The 18,345-nt window shown below is 47.7% G+C and overlaps 1 protein-coding gene and 2 pseudogenes across 3 annotated transcripts; all 3 read left to right on the top strand.

Annotated features, from left to right (window-relative positions):
* Positions 1 to 5,358: 5,358 nt before the first annotated feature.
* LOC147354742 (protein FAM32A pseudogene) lies at positions 5,359 to 6,826 on the top strand (annotated as a pseudogene). The gene is made up of 2 exons (XR_015146567.1): positions 5,359 to 5,630; positions 6,183 to 6,826. The product of XR_015146567.1 is annotated as a protein FAM32A pseudogene (transcript).
* Positions 6,827 to 7,016: 190 nt separating this feature from the next.
* On the top strand, positions 7,017 to 12,351 carry LOC147354741 (zinc finger and SCAN domain-containing protein 5C-like). Its single transcript, XM_086354717.1, has 4 exons — positions 7,017 to 9,265; positions 9,554 to 9,760; positions 10,696 to 10,849; positions 11,222 to 12,351. Exons 1-4 carry the CDS (start codon positions 8,681 to 8,683, stop codon positions 11,866 to 11,868), a joined length of 1,593 nt encoding a protein of 530 aa, XP_086210843.1. The 5' UTR covers positions 7,017 to 8,680; the 3' UTR covers positions 11,869 to 12,351.
* An 877-nt stretch (positions 12,352 to 13,228) lies between these two features.
* Positions 13,229 to 17,598, top strand: LOC147354740 (zinc finger and SCAN domain-containing protein 5C-like; annotated as a pseudogene). Its single transcript, XR_015144972.1, has 5 exons — positions 13,229 to 13,252; positions 14,010 to 14,439; positions 14,711 to 14,910; positions 16,034 to 16,184; positions 16,546 to 17,598. The product of XR_015144972.1 is annotated as a zinc finger and SCAN domain-containing protein 5C-like (transcript).
* Positions 17,599 to 18,345: the final 747 nt, after the last annotated feature.

Here is an 18,345-nt window from a genome sequence, read left to right as displayed (position 1 = left end):
GAATTCTCCAAGCCAGAAGACTGGAGTGGGTAGCCGATCTCCAAGGGATCTTCCCAACCCAGGTATCAAAGCCAGGTCTCCCGCATTGCAGGCAGATTCTTTACCACCAGGGAAGCCCGTGCACTTTGGCATTAAGATTGATTTTTTCTGGTCTAGCAAATACTTTTTTCATTTACCTGGAGAGTTGGAAGGAGTCAAAGCATAGGTATTTGAGTTTTAACCAGTTTGGTTCGCCTATGCGTCCCTGGTGGCTCAGTGGTAAAAAGTCTACCTGCCAATGCAGGAGATGTGGTTCACTCCCTGGGTTGGGAAGATCTCTCGCAGAAGGAAATGGACAACCCACTCCAGTATTCTTGCCTGGAAAATTCAATGGACAGAAGAACCTGGTGGGCCATGGAATAGGAGAGTTGGACACAACTCAGTGACTAAACAACCCTTTTTAAAATTCCGCATGTAAAGATCTTGGATGAGATCAGAGTCCTGTATGTTCTGCAGGGCATGTGCCACTTTTGGGGTCGCAGCCTGGCTTTTCAGTAAGTACACTTTGGTGTGGCACAGACACTTGTGGTTCAGATTATGGCCTGTTTGGGACTATTCCATGACCCCACAAAAAATGTACATTCTTTAGCCATAGTGACTGAGGAATTTACTAGCAAAATGTTGAGCACATGCTTCTAGAAGCCCATGACAAATTCACCCCTACGTAAAGGGATTTCCTCTACCTTTCCTCAGCAATGTATTCACTGTTCAGAAGAATGGGGGCAAAAGATAAATGAACAAGACTAGTTTCATTTTATTCCACCCTTCCGTCTCCTCTACATTCCTCACCCCAATACCCAATACCATTCTCTCATTGGTACAATATTTCATATTGAATGGTCATTAGTCCATCCATCATTCTGACATCCACCTTTATGGGAAAAAATGGTTGAAATGTCTGAATGGCTCCCTAGATGTTGACTTCTGTAGTCTGGGACTATGGTGTTCCTTGCTGTACTTTCAAGAAATTTGCAGTGTGTGAGACTCCTCAAATGGATATGAACAGCAATGCCAGTTTTTATATGATTCGGTCAAGACAAGCCACCAGGTGAGGCTCTCAGTCATGATTCTTCTGGGGAAAAAAAATAGGAGGAAGACTATTTAAACACTGAATTCCATGTAGTATAGTGCCGTTGGAAATGTTAAGCAAAGATTGTCCACCCAAAGCATTTCCTTGCTGTCACCAGGGTATTTATTAGCTCCAAGGAAGGGACACACTAAAGGATCCAAAGAGAATCAAGTTCCTGATCACGTACTTGTTATGTTTATGAAACACACAACATACAGTTTTGACTCTTTTATAAAATGTACAATCTCGTTCCACCAAGTTCATTCACAATGTTGTGCACTGTCAATGTTGTCTATTTCCAACTTTGCTCAACACCCCAAGAACAAAATGTGAATCATGAAAAGTCCCTCCCCATTCTCTGCCCCCCTCCCCCTTTACCCTGGTCAATCCATTCATCTACTTCTTGCATCTATGGGTTCAGTTCAGGTCAGTTCAGTTCAGTCGCTCAGTCGTGTCCAACTCTTTGAGACCCCATGAAATGCAGCACGTCAGGCCACCCTGTCCAACAGCTCCCGGAGTTTACTCAAACTCACATCCATTGAGTCGGAGATGCCATGCAACCATCTCATCCTCTGTCATCCCCTTCCCCTCCTGCCTTCAATCTTTCCCAGCATCAGGGTCTTTTCAAATGAGTCAGTTCTTTGCATCAGGTGGCCAACGTATTGGAGTTTCTCCTTCAGCTCAAATATTTTCCAATGAATATTCAGGACTGATTTCCTTTAAGATGCACTGGTTGGATCTCCTTGCAGTCCAAAGGACACTCAAGAGTCTTCCCCAACACCAAGGTTCAAAAGCATCAATTTCTTGCCTCTCAGCTTTCTTTAAGTCCAACTCTCACATCCATACATGACTACTGGAAAAACCATAGCTTTGACTAGCTGGACCTTTGTTGGCCAAGTAATGTCTCTGTTGTTTACTATGCTGTCTAGCTTGGTCATAACTTTTCTTCCAGGGAGCAAGAGTCTTTTAATTTCATGGCTGCAGTCACCATCTGCAGTGAGTTTGGAGCTCCCCCACCTCGAAAATAAATTATCTCACTTTTTCCACTGTTTCCCCATCTGTTTGCCATGAAGGGATGGGACCGGATGCCATGATCTTAGTTTCTGAATATGGAGTTTTAAGCCAAGATTTTCACTCTCCTCTTTGACTTTCATCAAGGGACTCTGGTTCTTTTTTGCTTTCTGCCAGAAGGGTGGTGTCATCTGTGTATCTGAGGTTATTGATATTTCTCCTGCAAATCCTGATTCCAGCTTGTGTTTCATCCAGCCCAGCTTGTCTCATGATGTATTCTGCATATAAATTACATAAGCAGGGTGACAATATACATCCTTGACGTACTCCTTTCCCGATTTGGAATCAGTCCGTTGTTCCAAATCCAGTTCTAACTGTTGCTTCCTGACCTGCATACAGATTTCTCAGGAGGCAGCTCAGGAAGTCTGGTATTCCTGTCTAACAATTTTCCACAGTTTCTTGTGATCCACACAGTCTAAGCCTGTGGCATAGTCAATAAAGCAGAAGTACATGTTTCTCTGGAACGCTCTTGCTTATTGAATGATCCAGTTGATGTTGGCAATTTGATCTCTGGTTCCTCTGCCTTTTCTAAATCCAGCTTGAGCCTCTGAGTTCATGGTTCACGTACTGTTGAAGAGTGCCTTGGAGAATTTTGAGCATTACTATGCTAGCATGTGCGATGAGTGCAATTGTGCAGTAGTTTGAACATTCTTTGGCATTGCCTTTCTTTGGGATTGGAATGAAAACTGACCTTTTCCAGTCCTGCGGCCATTGCTGACTTTTCCAAATTTGCTGACTTATTGAGCGCAACAGTTTCACAACATCATGCCTGAAGATTTGAAATAGCTAAACGGGAATTCCATCACGTCCACTAGCTTTGTTCATAGTGATTCTTCCTAAGGCCCACTTGACTTCACATTCCAGGATGTCTGGCTCTAGGTGAGTGATCACACCTTTGGGATTATCTGGGTCTTGAAGATCTTTTTTGTATAGTTCTGTATATTCTTGCCACCTCTTCTTAATATCTTCTGCTTCTCTTGGGTCCATACCATTTCTGTCCTTTATTGTGCTCATCCTTGCATGAAATCTTCCCTTGGCAAATCCAAATCCTTTCTCACACCCTCAGAGGGCACTGCTCTTCATAGTCTCTACCTTCTCCTCCACTCCCCAGCCACCTGGCACACCTGACCACACCAAGCCCAACTGGCTTTGCGGTCTGGTTTCTAGGGTTTTCCTCCACTGTCTGGAAAGTCCTTCCCCCGACACCCTCAGGCTGTCTTCCGATCTCCACACAATCAGTGGTTCTTTGGAGACGGACAGGCCTGGCTGTTGCTTTACCACCGGGCATCTCACTCCATCACCACGTTTCCTCAATAGCAGTTTTCCAGCCTCGGTGTGTATTTTATTTTTAACTCCATTTGTTTTTGGCTGTGCTGGGTCTTTGTTGCTGCTCAGGGCACAGGGGTCCTCTCCAGTCGTGGGGCACAGGCTTCTCGCTGCAGTGACCTCTCTTGTGCGGACCCCAGGCTCTCGGGGCTCTGGGCTTCAGTAGTGGCAGCTCCCAGGCTCGGTGGTTGTGTCGCATGGCCTATGCTCTGGAGCCCTGTGACCTTCTTGGGTCAGGGATGGAACTCGTGTCCTCTCATTGGCAGGCACAGCCTTTACCTCCGAGCCCCCCGGGGAAGCCCTATTATCCACTTTCTTAACTACTACTTAACTGCGTCTGTGTTTTGAAGTCTTATTCATATTTCATCGTATTAACTTCTTGTGTTGATTCTTCGATAATGGTTCTAATACCCCTGTTTCTGAAGAGACCCAGTCTTTATATTCTATATTGCTTCTTTGAATTAGTTGCCTCCATCTTGGGCCTGTAAGTTAACATCCTTTGAAATAGAAGGAGGCGACAGAGGATGAGACGGTTTGATGGCATCACCAAATTAATGGACACGAGGTTGAGCAAACTCCTGGGGGATAGTGAAGGACAGGGAAGCCTGGCGTGCTGCAGTCCATGGAGTTGCAAAGTGAAAGCAAGTGAAGTGGCTGTTTGTGACGCCATGGACTGTAGCCAACCAGATTCCTCTGTCCACGGGATTCTCTAGGCAAGAATACTGCAGTGGGTTGCCATTCCCTTCTCTTGGGGAACTTCCCCACCGAGGGAGCAAACACATGTCTCCTGCATTGGCAGGCGGATGCTTTACCACTGAGCCTCCTGGGAAACCATGAGAGATTCTGAGAATGACCCAAGAAATGAAAAGAAATGGACCCTGGAACTGAAAGTTAACTGTATTTACAACAATCAAGATGACACTCATCAGACCAGTGATGACCACTTTTAAGATGGTTGTCAGAGCTGACTACACTGTTTCTGCCTGTAGCCCCCTCCCTCCATGTATAAAAGCTGTCACTCATTAATTGTCCGGGGTGGGAGGTGAGGGGAGTCAGCCATTGGACAAACGTCTGCCCCACCTCCACAGTTGTTGGAGAAGGAAATGGCAACCCAGTCCAGTACTCTTGCCTGGAATGCCATGGACGGAGGACCCTGGTAGGCTACAGTCCACGGGGTTGCAAAGAGTTGGACATGACTGAGTGACTCTCTGATGCTTTCTGATGCTTTCTTCAGGATCCTCTCCATTTGTTGCTTCTCCTGCACCTTCTCAAAGGCCACCTGGGCTGGGGTCCGCTCATCGAGGTGGCGCCCAGCTCCTCCTCCTGGTTCTTCCGGATTTTTCCCATAGTTCCCAGGAGTTTTGCCTTGTCTATGTCCTTTTTCTTCTTCCGCCACTAACCAAACTAGTTAAAACTTTCAGATACCTATGCTTTGACTCCTTCCAACTCTCCAGGTAAATGAGAAAAGTATTTGATAGACCAGGAAAATCAATGTTACTACCAAAAAGTGCACGGGCTTCCCTGGTGGTAAAGAATCTGCCTGCAATACGGGAGACCTGGCTTTGATACCTGGGTTGGGAAGATCCCTTGGAGAAGGGAACAGCTACCGACTCATCTTCTGGCGTGTAGAATTCCATGGACTGTATATCCACGGGGTCACAAAGTGTCGGACATGACTGAAAGACTTTCACTTTACTTCTTTCCCAGCTGAGCCACAAGGGAAGCCCAAGAATACTAGAGTGAGTAGCGTATCTCTTCTCCAGCAGATCTTCCTGACCCAGGAATTACTACAGCATCTCCTGCATTGTAGGTGGATTCTTTACCACCTGAGCTATCAGAGAAGTCTACCAGAAAACCAATATGGAGGCCTCTTTAATAAATTGTGGGTTTTTTTCCAGTGGAGTGTCCGTGTGAAACTGGATCCGTGGATAAATTGGATTATCTAAAATGAGGTCATATAAATGGCTTGAACCACCCTTGCACAATCTCTGTGCTGATGGGGTAACAAGCAGGGACCCTTGCCATTTCCCCCGGCTCTCTATAAATAGAGATGTTTCAGCCCCAGACACATTCTGATAGCCAGTCACCGACATGAGGAGCCTGACGGCAAGAGGGCTCCTAGGAGGTAAGTGATGAGTGAGAACGTCTAAGGAGAAGGTATGGGAATCAATACAGAAGGAGGTGGTGGGTTTCAGAAGGCTGGGTTTTCTACTCACCTTGCATCAGCTCAAAGATCTTGTGAAAGCGGTGGATCTCCCTTAAATTCCATATTAACTACGGTTGACTGCTGAGCTCTCTGTGAGGAAGAGAACTTCCTCACAGACTTTAAACATGTAAATGGAACTTGGGAAATATAATGGAACACAGATCCTTCTCTTGCAGAAAAGACATTTTAAATAAGAGGTCTTTCAGGTTCCCCCCGCCTGCCTCCATCATATTTATAGGTTTATAAATCACCCTGATTTATAGGGTGTTGCCACCCTCCATGCTGTGGTGTGGTGTGCTGCATTAATTCCTCAAGGCTTTCTGATCCCTGGCCCCCTGGGCGAAGCAGAGATGTTCGTCTGTGTTCATTGCTGTTAACCCACACAGAGGGAACCTCTCGGATTTACACAGGAGAACGATATTGTCCCAATTTCCATTTCAGAAAACTGACCCCCCACTTTTGTCCATTTAGAAATCCGAATCCACAGATGGGCAGCATGGACGCCTACGAGCAGGTCCAAAAGGGACCCCTGAAGCTCAAAGGAGTCACAGAGCTTGGCGTGACCAAGTGGAAGAAGAAAAAGGACAGAGACAAGGCAAAACTCCTGGAAACGATGGGGAAAATCCGGAAGAACCAGGAGGAGGAGCTGAGGCGCCACCTCGATAAGCGGACCCCAGCCCAGGTGGCCTTTGAGAAGGTGCGGGAGAAGCGACAAATGGAGAGGATCCTGAATAAAGCATCCAAAGCCCACAAGCAGAGAGTGGAGGACTTCAACAGGCACCTGGACACGCTCACGGAGCACTATGACATTCCTAAAGTCAGCTGGACCAAGTAGCCGCCCCACCCAGGAGATGGAGTATTGTCCAGGGGAAGCAGGAAGCAGAGTTGGGGTCATCTCTGGAGCCTTTGGAAACAGTCTTTTACACACATCCTTTTGAGGCTTCTGCTGAGCCCGTGGTTATCAAAGTAATGGGCCCTTATTCTGGAACTGCATTAAAGAGAGACGGCCCTTTAAATTACAAAAAGAAAAAAGCAACATCAATGTGCAATGGTTCATGCAGCCTCTGGACATGTGTGTTCACTAGGAGACCCACTGGGGAGAAGCCCTATGGCTGTGATCTCTGCCCCAAGAGGTTCCCTCACGACTCCACGCTGCATGGTCACCAGAGGACCCACACCCAAGAGAAGCCTTTCTGCTGTGAGCACTGTGAAAAAGCTTTCAACCACAGTGGGAACCTCAGTGGTCCCACTCTGGGCTCGAGCTCTACATGTGCCCTGAGTGTCACCTGCCTTCTGCTCCCTGGGGTCTCTCACATCCCACCAGGAAACCCATTCTGAACCACTGGCCCAGGACCCTGCCCTCAGGTCCAAGTTGTTTCTGCTTGAAGAAGGAAATTCACAATGATTTGTCACTTCTGTAACACAAAGGGTGGATGACATGAGAAGAGCTTCAGAGGATATTGGGTCCAGGGGCTTCCATTTACATGAATGAGGAGGATATTTGAGTGATGGCTTATCGTTCCCTTTGGATTTTGTTTTCTACTTTAGTGTAGCCTGTTTCAATAAGTTTTTGCTTTCTTTTGTTATTCTACTAAAAGCATGTCTCATTAGTTATCAGAACTTCATCATGAAACTGAGCCTACTGTTGACTGCCTTCCTGTTAGGTGGGACTTCATGTAAAACTGCATGTTCCTGGCACAGAGGCCAGGCTCTGGCGTGGAATTTAAATTTAAATAAACACATTTTTGTCAAAGAGTGTCTGGTATCTTCTAAGACTTTTCTACAGGGAATAGGTGATAGCCGTGGTTTTGCCTACATGGCTATTACTATGCTGAGGTAGATTGACTCACGCCATACTTGTTCGGGGATTTCTTCCCAAGGTGTTTTGAAAAAGGAAGGATTCCGAAAGTGATAGGTGTCATTTTTTTTTCCTATTGATGTACAACTTCTACTCTTCAAAAAGCCTACTAGAAATCGGGTCTTCTCACACCTTAGCCCATCGGATGATTTTAGAAAAGCCTTTGAAGACTTATCTCACAAGAACAGAAAGAAGACAGGAGTCAAACTGATGTGGCTCCCACCATCATGTCTATGACTCAGTCAAACTCTCCAGGCAGTGAGACCAAAAATTCAAGAGATCATTAAAACCGGTCCGTTCACCCCAAAATGCAGTCCCCAAAGTCCAAAATCAATGAAATCCAAAAGGAAACCGAGGGATTTCCCTAGCGGCCCAGCGGGTGAGCCTCAGCGCTCCTCTGCAGGTGGCGTGGTTTCCTTCCGCGGCCTGGGAACTGAGCCCGCACCTGCCTCCCTGCTTGGCCAAAGATAGAACAAAACAAATACAGAGAATCTGTCGCTAAATCACTATGGAGGCCTCTTTAGTAAATCATGGTTTGTTCTGAGAGAATTTTCATGGGCAATCGAATCCCTGTGATTAAGTAAAGTGGGATTATCTAGAATGGTTTGCCCCGCCCTCAACGAATCCATGCGCCGATTGGGTAAGAGACCGAGAGGTCCGGCATTTCTTCCAGCTCCATAGAGAGACGTGTCTCCGCCGGCCGAGTTTGAGAGCAAGTCCCCAACTGAGGAGGACCGAGGGGAGAAGGCTTCAAAGAGGTAATTGGTGGGAAATGTCTAACGAGAACTCTAGAAAGTCAGGGCACGTGGAAGTGGGTTTCAGTAAGTCCTGGCTTTCTGTTCACCTTGCATTCGCTCAGAGACCGTGTGAAATCCACCGATCTCCCTCCGGCCACACGGGAACTGTGATTCATTTGTGGAACTCTTGAGTGAGATGAGATTGTTTCCACACTCCATGGTGTCCTGTGGTGTGGTTCATTTTTCCAACAAGGGCTTTTAAGCATTGACCTGTGGACAGGTTTGACCACACAGATTCTTGTACTATAAGATGGATGTCGGAAGAATAAGAGAATGGATTCTTGTCCCTGGTGTGAAATTCTGAGGGGAGAATAATGCCCAGTATTGGGACGAGGGATGGTAGGGTGGATGAAAATAAAACTAATTGGCTGCATTCGTTTTTCTTTTTTGCCCCCATATTTCTGAATACTGAATCTATTACTGAGGAAAAGCAAGAGGAACTTCCTTTCCTTCGGGGTCAGTTGTGCACCCACTTCCAGAAGCATTTGCCCAGAGTCCTACTGAAAAGCTCTACAGTCGGTATGGCTGAGAACCAGACAAGGGGTCGTGGCCGCTTCGCGGACATCCCCGGAGCAGGGTCTCCAGCGTCTGCGCCATGCCAAGACACCCGAAGGGAAAACCCCGACTCCGACCTTGAAAAGTTGCGCGTTTGCTTCCGAACATTTAGCAGCTCGGACGAATCTGACCCGATCAAGGCTCTGAGGAGGCTCCATGAACTCTGCAGTCTGTGGCTGAGGCCGGATCTTCACACCAAGGAGGAGATGGTGGACAGGCTGGTGCTGGAGCAGTTCGTGATGTGCATGCCACCGGACATCCAGGTCTTAGTCAAAAGTAGTGGTGCCGAGACTTGTAAGGATCTGGAGGAGTTGCTGAGAAAGAAGCAGAAACTGCAGAAATGGGTGAGTGTGACCCTAGTGACCCTGTGAGACAGGGAACGGTGGCATGAGGGGCTGCGAGCTGGGAGATGAAGCAGAAGGATCAGAGGGCTTGGCTCTAAATCACTGATTCCCACAGCGGTGAGCACTTGCCTGTGGCATCACTGGAGATGTTTCTTTGGTCCTCACTTTGAGGGTGTTGGTCTTTCAAATGTCATTCCCAAGAGGTGGGCTCCTAGAGTGGGATACACAATGAATACCTTTTTGGATTTTGTGAAGGGAGACTGATTCTATCTGAATTTTTCCTCACAGGCTGGTGTCCGTGTCCAAGGTGAGGATTTTTTGATGCCAGTCTCGGGTGTTGAGATGTTAGGATCTGAGGTCAGTGAGGGGCACGGTGAAGGAGACCGAGCCAGGGAGCCTCAGTCTACAGTCAGTGTGGTCCCTCCAGACGAGGGCCAGCCGGAAAGGCAAGACGGGCAGCATCTGCCAGGAGCCAAGGACCTTTCGACGGGGCAGGTGAGTGTGATGTCCTGACCTCCAGTCTGGGAACAGGTAGAAGAGGGTCGGATGGGCGTGGCTGCAGAAGTAATTGGGAGAACTTGGCAAAGGACAGGAATGGACCCACTGCCTCCAGGAATTCCCATGAATGCATTCAATTCCCGGCCGTTTTCCGTCCAGTGTGAGAATGAAGACAGTCCATCTTTCACAGTCCTTCACCATGAAAGCTTGTGGCCTAAGGATGAGGGCAGAGGAGTCCTGTTTCCACGGGATGGTGCTGGGTCGGTTCATCAGGGGTAAATGAACTCACAGCTGTTTCACCCATGATGGATTTCGTCAGAGGCACTAATATTGGGGGATATTGTAAACACCTTGAATTTATAACAAGTTCCCCGTTGGAGTCATTTTCCTCCTCAGATTTTGGAGTATGCCTGGAGACAGTGGATATTTTGGAAATGTGAATCGGGGGAGGAGATGCTACTGATTTCTCACGAATAGAGCTATATAGTATAAAATAGAGCTATACAGTATAACAGCTATACTGCTTATCATCATATTATGCCCCAGGCCACCTTCCATGATGAAGACAAATCCAGGCAAGGTATCAAAAAGTGGTGAAGTCAGGAGCCCTAGAGCCAGAATCCTCTGCTTTCAGATTCAGGGCCTGGAGAATGTGAGATGAGGTGGAGAGATATGTGCAAAGATAATTGGCAGAGCCAGCTGTGAAGTCTGGACTTTCGCCAGAGGTGGTTGGTATAGATCAAGTACAGACATGGGAATCAGAAGAGGACTGCCAATCAGGGTGATGGGAAGCAGTCAGGGCATATCCCCCAAACTGATATCCAGAAAGCTGGAGTGTGAGATCAGGGTACGAGGCGGGTGGGCAAAGAGGAGACAGAGCTTGCCGTGGGCTAAGGCAGTGGGATTGACTCTGCTTGGTTGCCCCTTGTCAGGGCCAGAAAGCTCTCCCGCCGGAGACCATTCCTGAAACAGGTGAACTGGAGTGTCAGACGCCCTCCAAGGAGAACTTGGAGAAGGACCTGCTGGAAGACACAGGAGTGACAAGAACCCTTTTGTCTCAAGAGCCTGAACTTCTGCAGAATCATGGTGAGTATTAAAAACTTGGAGACCACAGGAGGTACTGACTGCCTCAACTGATGTCCAGGAAGGGGTACCCAGCATTCCCTTCCCTGGTGTTGTGGGGTAGGAGTTGGTTCTCCAATGCCAACCTTCTCCATCGTCAACATTCCAGAGTGTTTCATCAGCTAGACTCTTAGGTAGTTTGGTTGCTGGGAAGTCTGTAGCCAAGATTAGGGATGGTTCCAATGAGGCCGGCACCATGGAAAATGCTCCTTGATAAATATGGTGCTGAATGTCTTCTTTCAGCAGATTCTGGGAGGGCAGAGAGAGAGGGGAGAGTCCCCAGGAAGGAAGTGATACTTCAAATGTGGCTCTGAACCCTTTCCTCTTGTGTTCCAGAGGGAGATGTTTCCACTCCGAGTGGATCCAGACGAGGTCCTCTGAAGAATCGCAGACATGTCAAAAGGAAGCAGGACAGCACTCCCACTTGTCAAGATGTGGGTCAAGAATCAGCCACGTGTTTGGACCAAGGCGAGTTCTCAGGACAGCTTGGGTCCCATTCGGTTGGTGCATTTCGCAGCATGGGACCCACCAGTCATTCTGAGGGAGCAGGAACCCCGGGACGGGCACGCTCTGAATGCAAGGTGTGCAAAAAGAGCTTTCCTTATCAATATCAGCTTACTGTGCACCAGAGGACACACACAGGAGAGAGGCCCTTTCAATGCGACATCTGTGCCAAAGGGTTCATACAGCCTTCAGACCTGCGGGTTCACCAGCGGATCCACACTGGTGAGAAGCCCTATAGCTGTGATATCTGCCTCAAGAAGTTCACCCACAACTCCACGCTGCATGCTCACAAAGTAACCCATACCCAGGAGAAGCCTTTCCGCTGTGAGCACTGTGACAGAGCCTTCGCCTACCGAGCGAACCTCACTGTTCACCAACGCACCCACTCTGGCCTCAAGCCCTACGTGTGCCCCGAGTGTCACAGGGCCTTCAGTCAGCTGGGGTCTTTCAAACGCCACCGGAAAATCCATTCCAGATGACTGGCTCAGGACCCTGCTCTCAGGTCCAGGTCTTTTCTGTTCTAATGAGAAAATTGAGAATGATTTGTCACCTGTGTGATACAAAGTGTGGATGACAGGGGAGGGGCTTAGGAGGACTGTGGAACCCAGTGGGATTCCATTCGCGTGAATTAGGATACTTGAGTGATGACTTATTTTTCCCTTTGGATTTTGTTTTCTACTTTGCTATAGACTATAATTTTATTTATCATTTGTTTATTTTCAATTGGAGGATAATTGCCTTATGGTGTTAGACTCTGGTTTTCTTACATGTTTTCGCTTTGTGTTGTTCTTGTTCTTCCAATGAAGCTGTGTCTCACTGGTTCAGAGTGAGGCTACTGCTGATTGCCTTCTTGTCAGGAGTGATACCTTGTAAAATAGGATGCTCCTAGCAGGACAGCTAGATTAAATACAGGATCACGAGTGAAATTTAAGTTTCAAATAAACAAACACGTTTCTATCAAAGACCTGTGTGTTTTCTCTTCTAAGACTTTGCTAACTGCCGCTAAGTCATTCCAGTCGTGTCTGACATTGTGGGACCCCATAGATGGCAGCCCACCAGGCTCCCCTGTCCCTGGGGTTCTCCAGGCAAGAACACTGGAGTGGGTTGCCATTTCCTTCTCCAATGCATGAAAGGGAAATGTGAAAGTGAAGTCGCTCAGTCGTGTCCGACTCATAGCGACTGCATGGACTGTAACCCACCAGGCTCCTCCATCCATGGGATTTTCCTGGCAAGAGCGCTGGAGTGGGGCAGCATTGCTTTCTCCTCTTTTTCCCTACTGGTGTACAACTTCTGGTTTCTGTGATGCCTCTCCTAAATGGTTTCTTACAGTAGATCTCATCAGCTGATTTTAGACAAAAGTCTTTAATATCTTATTTCATGAGAAAGAAACAAGATTAGGAAACCCAATTTGATTACAACCATTGGATTACAATTATTGGACTGCCTCACAGTCTCCAAGCAGAGAGAAAAAATTCATCAGATCAGGAAAATCAATCTGTTTCACCAGGAAATGACATCCACAAAGTATAAAGTAAATAAAATACATTAGAGAAAGTTTACTGCCAAACCAATATGGTGGCCTCTTTAATAGTTCTTCCTGTTGGAGTCTCCACAGGATATGGAATCTACCCAGATTATCCAAAGTGGTTCCTTCCATGCCCTTTATCCAATCACTGGGATGATGAGGTTATGGCCGGAAACCCCTGGAGTTTCACCCAACTCTCTATAAATACAGACATTTCAGCTCCAGACACACTTTGAGAGCCAGTGCCTGACCTGAGGAGGCTGAAGGCAAGAGACCTGGAAGGGGTAAGCGATGAGTGGGCACATCCAAGGAGGATGCCTAGAAATCAGGACACACGGGTGGGTTTCAGAAAGGTCTCGCTTTCTGTTCATCCTACATTAGCTGGGAGACCTTGTGACAGGAGATCTTCCTCTAACCCCACGTTAACAACTGTTAATCCAGCTCTTCTGCAAGGGGATAAGAATGTTTCCACACATGTTGCTGTGAGGTGGCTGGTTTTCTTCAAGGGTTTCTGAGCGGCATCCTATGGCCATTTAAAAACTACATATATATTTATTATTAGTTTTAAGTTTTTTAATTCATTCATTTTGGCTGGCCTGGGTCTTCTTTGCTGTGAGGGCTTTCTCTAGTTGTAGCTAGAGGGGACTACTGTCTAGCTGAGGGGTATGGGCTTTCATTGCGGTGGCTTCTCCCATGGCAGAGCTGGGAGTCTAGAGCTCAGGTTCAGTAGTTGCCCCTCTCAAGCTCAAGAGTTCTGGTGCACAGGCGTAGAGGCAGGCAGGGTCTTCCCATATGAGGAATCAAACCCATGTCCCCTGCATTGGCAGGCAGATTCTTAGCCACTGGACCACCAAGGAAGCCCTATGGTCATTTCTGACCAAACAGTTTTATGAAATATTGAATGAGTCGAGCAATGGTGTCCAATATTGGGATGTAGGGGAGACAGAAGGGTGGAAAAAAATGAAACCCATTTGTTTCTTTCTTTCTTTTTTTTTTTTTTTTTTGTCTCCCTAGACTGCTAACCAGTGACTTTAATGCTGAGGAAAAGCAGAGGAAATCCATTTCCATAGGTGTCAACTGGGCACCCACTTCTAGAAGCATTTGCTCAGAGTCCTACTGGAAACTTCCTCCATCAATAGGGCTGAGGACCAGACATTTTTTCAGGGTTGTGAAAACATCAAAGACAGCCCTGGGGCAGAGTCACGGGCATCCGTGCCACCCCAAGACACACTCATGGAAAACTCAGACTGTGACCAGGAAACCTGGCACGTCCGGTTCAGAACATTTAGCCGCTCGGAGGAGTCAGACCCCGTCGAGGATCTGAGGAGACTCCGTGAACTCTGCCATCTGTGGCTGAGGCCAGATGTTCACACCAAGGAGCAGATGATGGACAGGCTGGTGCTGGAGCAGTTCATGATCTGCGTGCCCCTGGAGTGCCAGGTCCTGCTCAAAGAAAGTGGGGTGCAGAGTTGAAAAGACCTGGAGGACGTGCTGAGAAATAAGCAGAAACCCAAGAGCTGGGTGAGTAGGACCTAGTGATGGGTGTGGGATGAGGAGACACGTGCAAGCTGCAGGGATCACAAGATAGGACCTGCGGGTTTGGCTATTCCCAAACAGGTGAGAGAAGTTCACAGTTGGGCAATTTGGGAGACACTTTTGGCTGTCTCAAATCGAAGGACGTAGATCTTTTACACCAAACGGGAGCTTCTATTGTCAATGCCATTGGATGCCTGAAAGCTACATTCCAGGTCTTATAGAGACTGATCTTGATTGATTTCTCCCCTCACCGACCATAGTCTGCATACAAGGGAAGAAATATCTTGTGTGTGATCCCAACATTGAGATGGTTGAAGCCAAGGCCTGTCACATGGACGATGAGAGAGACCCATGCGGGGAGCCCCAACCCCCCTCAAGGGTCATACCTCCAGAGGATGGCGAGTAGGGAAGCCAAGAGCTGCAGAATCTGCCAGGAGCCACAGACCTGTCTAGGGAGCAGGTGAGAGAGTGGAAGCAGGTAGAAGAGAGTCAGGTGGGTGTGGCTGCTGGAGCAATGGGGAGATTTGGCAAAGGACAGGAATGGACTCATTGGTTCCAGAAATTCCCATGGATACATTCAGTTCCGAGGCATTTTTTCTAGTAACTGTGAGAATGAAGCTAATCCATCTTTGTCCCTCTGCCATGAAAGCATCTATTCTTAGGAGTGGGGAGAAGGGAATCCTGTCTTCCTGACATGATGCTAGGTTCAATTTGCTGCAGGTAAATGCACTGACAGCGGATTTACCCACGGCCACTTTGCCCAAGGGAACTTCATATTTCAGAATATGATCATTCCTTGCAACTGAAGGAGTGACTCCAAAGTGGACTCAAAATGCCCCCCAGTAGACATTGGGCTTCCCTGGTGGCTCAGATGGTGAAGAATCTGCCGACAATGCAGGAGACCTGGGTTGGATCCCTGGGTCAGGAAGATCCCCTGCAGAAGGGAATGGCTACACACTCTAATGTTCTTGCCTGGAGAATCCCATCAACAAAAGAACCTGGCAGCTATAGTCCATGGGTTTGCAAGAGTCACACACGACTGAGCGACCAACACTTTCCCTTTCAGACATTGAAGAATGCATGGAAGACAGTTGATTTGTTCAAATAAGGTTGGGTATGGGCAGGGGATGCTACTGACTTGCATGGAGCAGAGACCAGGAATACTGGACGTCATCTTCCTATGTACCGGGTAACCACCATCGCAAAGATGCGTCCAGGCAAGTCTCCAACAGTGATGGAGTCCAGAGAGCTGGGCCTAGAGTTCTTCCTTCCAGAGTCGGGGGCAGGCAGGAGTGCGTATGACGTGGAGAGACCTGTGCATAGAGAAGTCAGAGTGCCAACTGGGATGTCCTGATTTGATTGCAGGATACAGTCTGTGTAGATCCAGGACAGCCTTGAGTGTCAGGAGTTGATTATCAATCAGGGTGATGGGGTGGACCAGACGAAGTCAGGGCATATCCCCTAAAATTTCATGAAGAAACTTGGAGTATAAGGTCAAGATACGAGGCAGATGGGGAAATAGGAAAGAGTTTTCCATGGACTAAGGTAAATGGCTTTGACTCTGCTTGTTTGTCCCTTGTCAGGATGAGAGAGCTCTCCCGCCAGAGACTGTTCCTGAAACAGGTGAGCTGGAGGGTCAGACGCCCACGGAGAACTTGGAGAAGGACCTGCTGGAAGACAGGGGACAGACAAAAACCCTTCAATCTGAAGCACCTCAACTTCTGAAGGGTCATGGTGAGTACTCAAAACCGTGGAATCCAGCAGAGTTAGTGAGTCCCTCCTGTGGTGGCATGAGGCTGGGTAGCCAGCATCACCATCCTTGATGGGTGGGTGGAGATCATTGTCCAGTGCCAACCTTCTCCATCATCAATGTTCCAGTGTCCCACAGTCCAAGCTCTTAGCTTGGTTGCTTGATGGGAACTTCTCAGCCAACATCAGGGTTCCAGTGGGGCCGGCAGCACAGAAAATGCTCCATGTTAAATGTGGTGCTGAATTTCTTTCAGTGAATTCTGGGAGCATAGAGAGAAAGAAGAATCCTCAAGAAGAAAGTGGTATTTAAATAGTGGCTCCTGAACCCTTTCCTTCTGTGTTGCAGAGGGAGACGTTTCCACTATGAGGGGATCCAGACGAGGTCCTCTAAAAAATCGCAGACATATGAAAAGGAAGCGGGACAGCAGTCCGACTTGCCAAGACGTGCGTCAAGAAGCAGCCATGTGTTTGGACCAAGGAGAGTTCTCAGGACAGCTTGGGTCCCATTCCGTTGGTTCATCTGGCACCGTGGGACCCACCAGTCTTCCTGAGGGAGCAGAAACCCCGGGACAGGCACCGTCTGAATGCAGGGTGTGCAAAAAGAGCTTTCCTTATCAATCTCAGCTTACCTTGCACCAGAGGACACACACAGGAGAGAGGCCCTTTCAATGCGACATCTGTGCCAAAGGGTTCATACAGCTTTCAGATCTGAGGGTTCACAAGCGGATCCACACTGGCGAGAAGCCCTACAGCTGTGATGTCTGCCTCAAGAAGTTCACCCACGACTCCACACTGCGCGATCACAAGAGGACCCACACCCAGGAGAAGCCTTTCCGCTGTGAGCACTGTGACAAAGCTTTCAGCCACCGAGGGAACCTCAACGTTCACCGACGCACCCACTCTGGCCTCAAGCCCTACGTGTGCCCCGAGTGTCACAGTGCCTTCCATCAGCTTGAGACTTTCAAAGGCGACCGGAAAATCCATTCCAAATGAGTCACCCAGGACCCCACCATCAGGTCCAAGTGGCGTCTGCTCCTAGAAGGAAATTCTGGATTATTTGTCACTTATGTGATACAATGAAAGGGTGACATGTGAAGAACCTACAATCATACTGGAACCCGATGGGGTTCCATTCACATGAATTAGGTGAATATTTGAGTGATGACTTATCTTTCCCTTCAGATTTTGTTTTCTACTTTAGTGTAGCCTGTGTTTTCTTCTTTCAGTGAATGCAGGTCTCATTTGTTTTCTTCTTCGTGAAACTGAGGTGACTGCTGATTGTACCCCCATTAGGGAACATTTCATCGTAAAATAGGATGCTCCTAGCAGAGTGTCCAGATGAAAAAGAGGATCACCAGTGAAATTTAAATTTCAAATAAACAAAGACATTTCTGTCAAATAAGTGTCCTGTGTATTTCCCCTTCCACGATTTTTTTTTCTTTATTTTATTTTTTAACTTTACTATCTTGTATTGTTTTTGCCATGTATCAACATGAATCTGCCACAGGTATACACATGTTCCCCATCCTGAACCCTCCTCCCTCCTCCCTCTCTGTCCCATCCCTCTGGGTCATCCCAGTGCACCAGCCCCAAGCATCCAGTATCGTGCATCGAACCTGGACTGGCGACTCGTTTCATATATGATATTATACATGTTTCAGTGCCATTCTCCCAAATCCTCCCACCCTATCCCCAAGATTTTTTTATATGGAGTAGATGATAGCTGCGGTTTGTTACATGGCCATTATTATGTGGAGATATCATCCCTCTGTAAGGCTTCCCCAGTAGCTCAGCGGTAAACAATCCACCTGCACCATAGAAGACCCAGGTTCCATCCCTTCATCAGGAAGATCCCCTGGAGAAGGGAATGGTAACCCACTCCAGTATTCTTGCCTGGAGAATCCCATGGACAGAGGAGCCAGGCAGGCTATGGCCTGTTGGGTTGCAAAGAGTCGGACATGACTGAAGCGACTGAGCACCCACTCGAGCATTTAAAGTAACTGTATTCTTTTGGAATTATGAACTGTTAGGTAATGTAATATTAATGCCCTTTTGAACACTGAGATTCTAGGGTGTCTCAGCTTGAAAAGATTCTTCAAGTTAGCACTCTTTCATCCCACCTGGCTCTCCTCCAGCAGAAATTAAG

The sequence above is a fragment of the Bos grunniens genome, chromosome 18 (genome assembly GCF_055505025.1).
Source record: "Bos grunniens cultivar Pamir isolate PY7600 chromosome 18, Bosgru_T2T1.0, whole genome shotgun sequence".
Classification (NCBI taxonomy): Eukaryota; Metazoa; Chordata; class Mammalia; order Artiodactyla; family Bovidae; genus Bos; species Bos grunniens.
The sequence above is the reverse complement of the archived record's forward strand: the minus strand, read 5'-3'. Positions and strand labels throughout refer to the sequence as shown.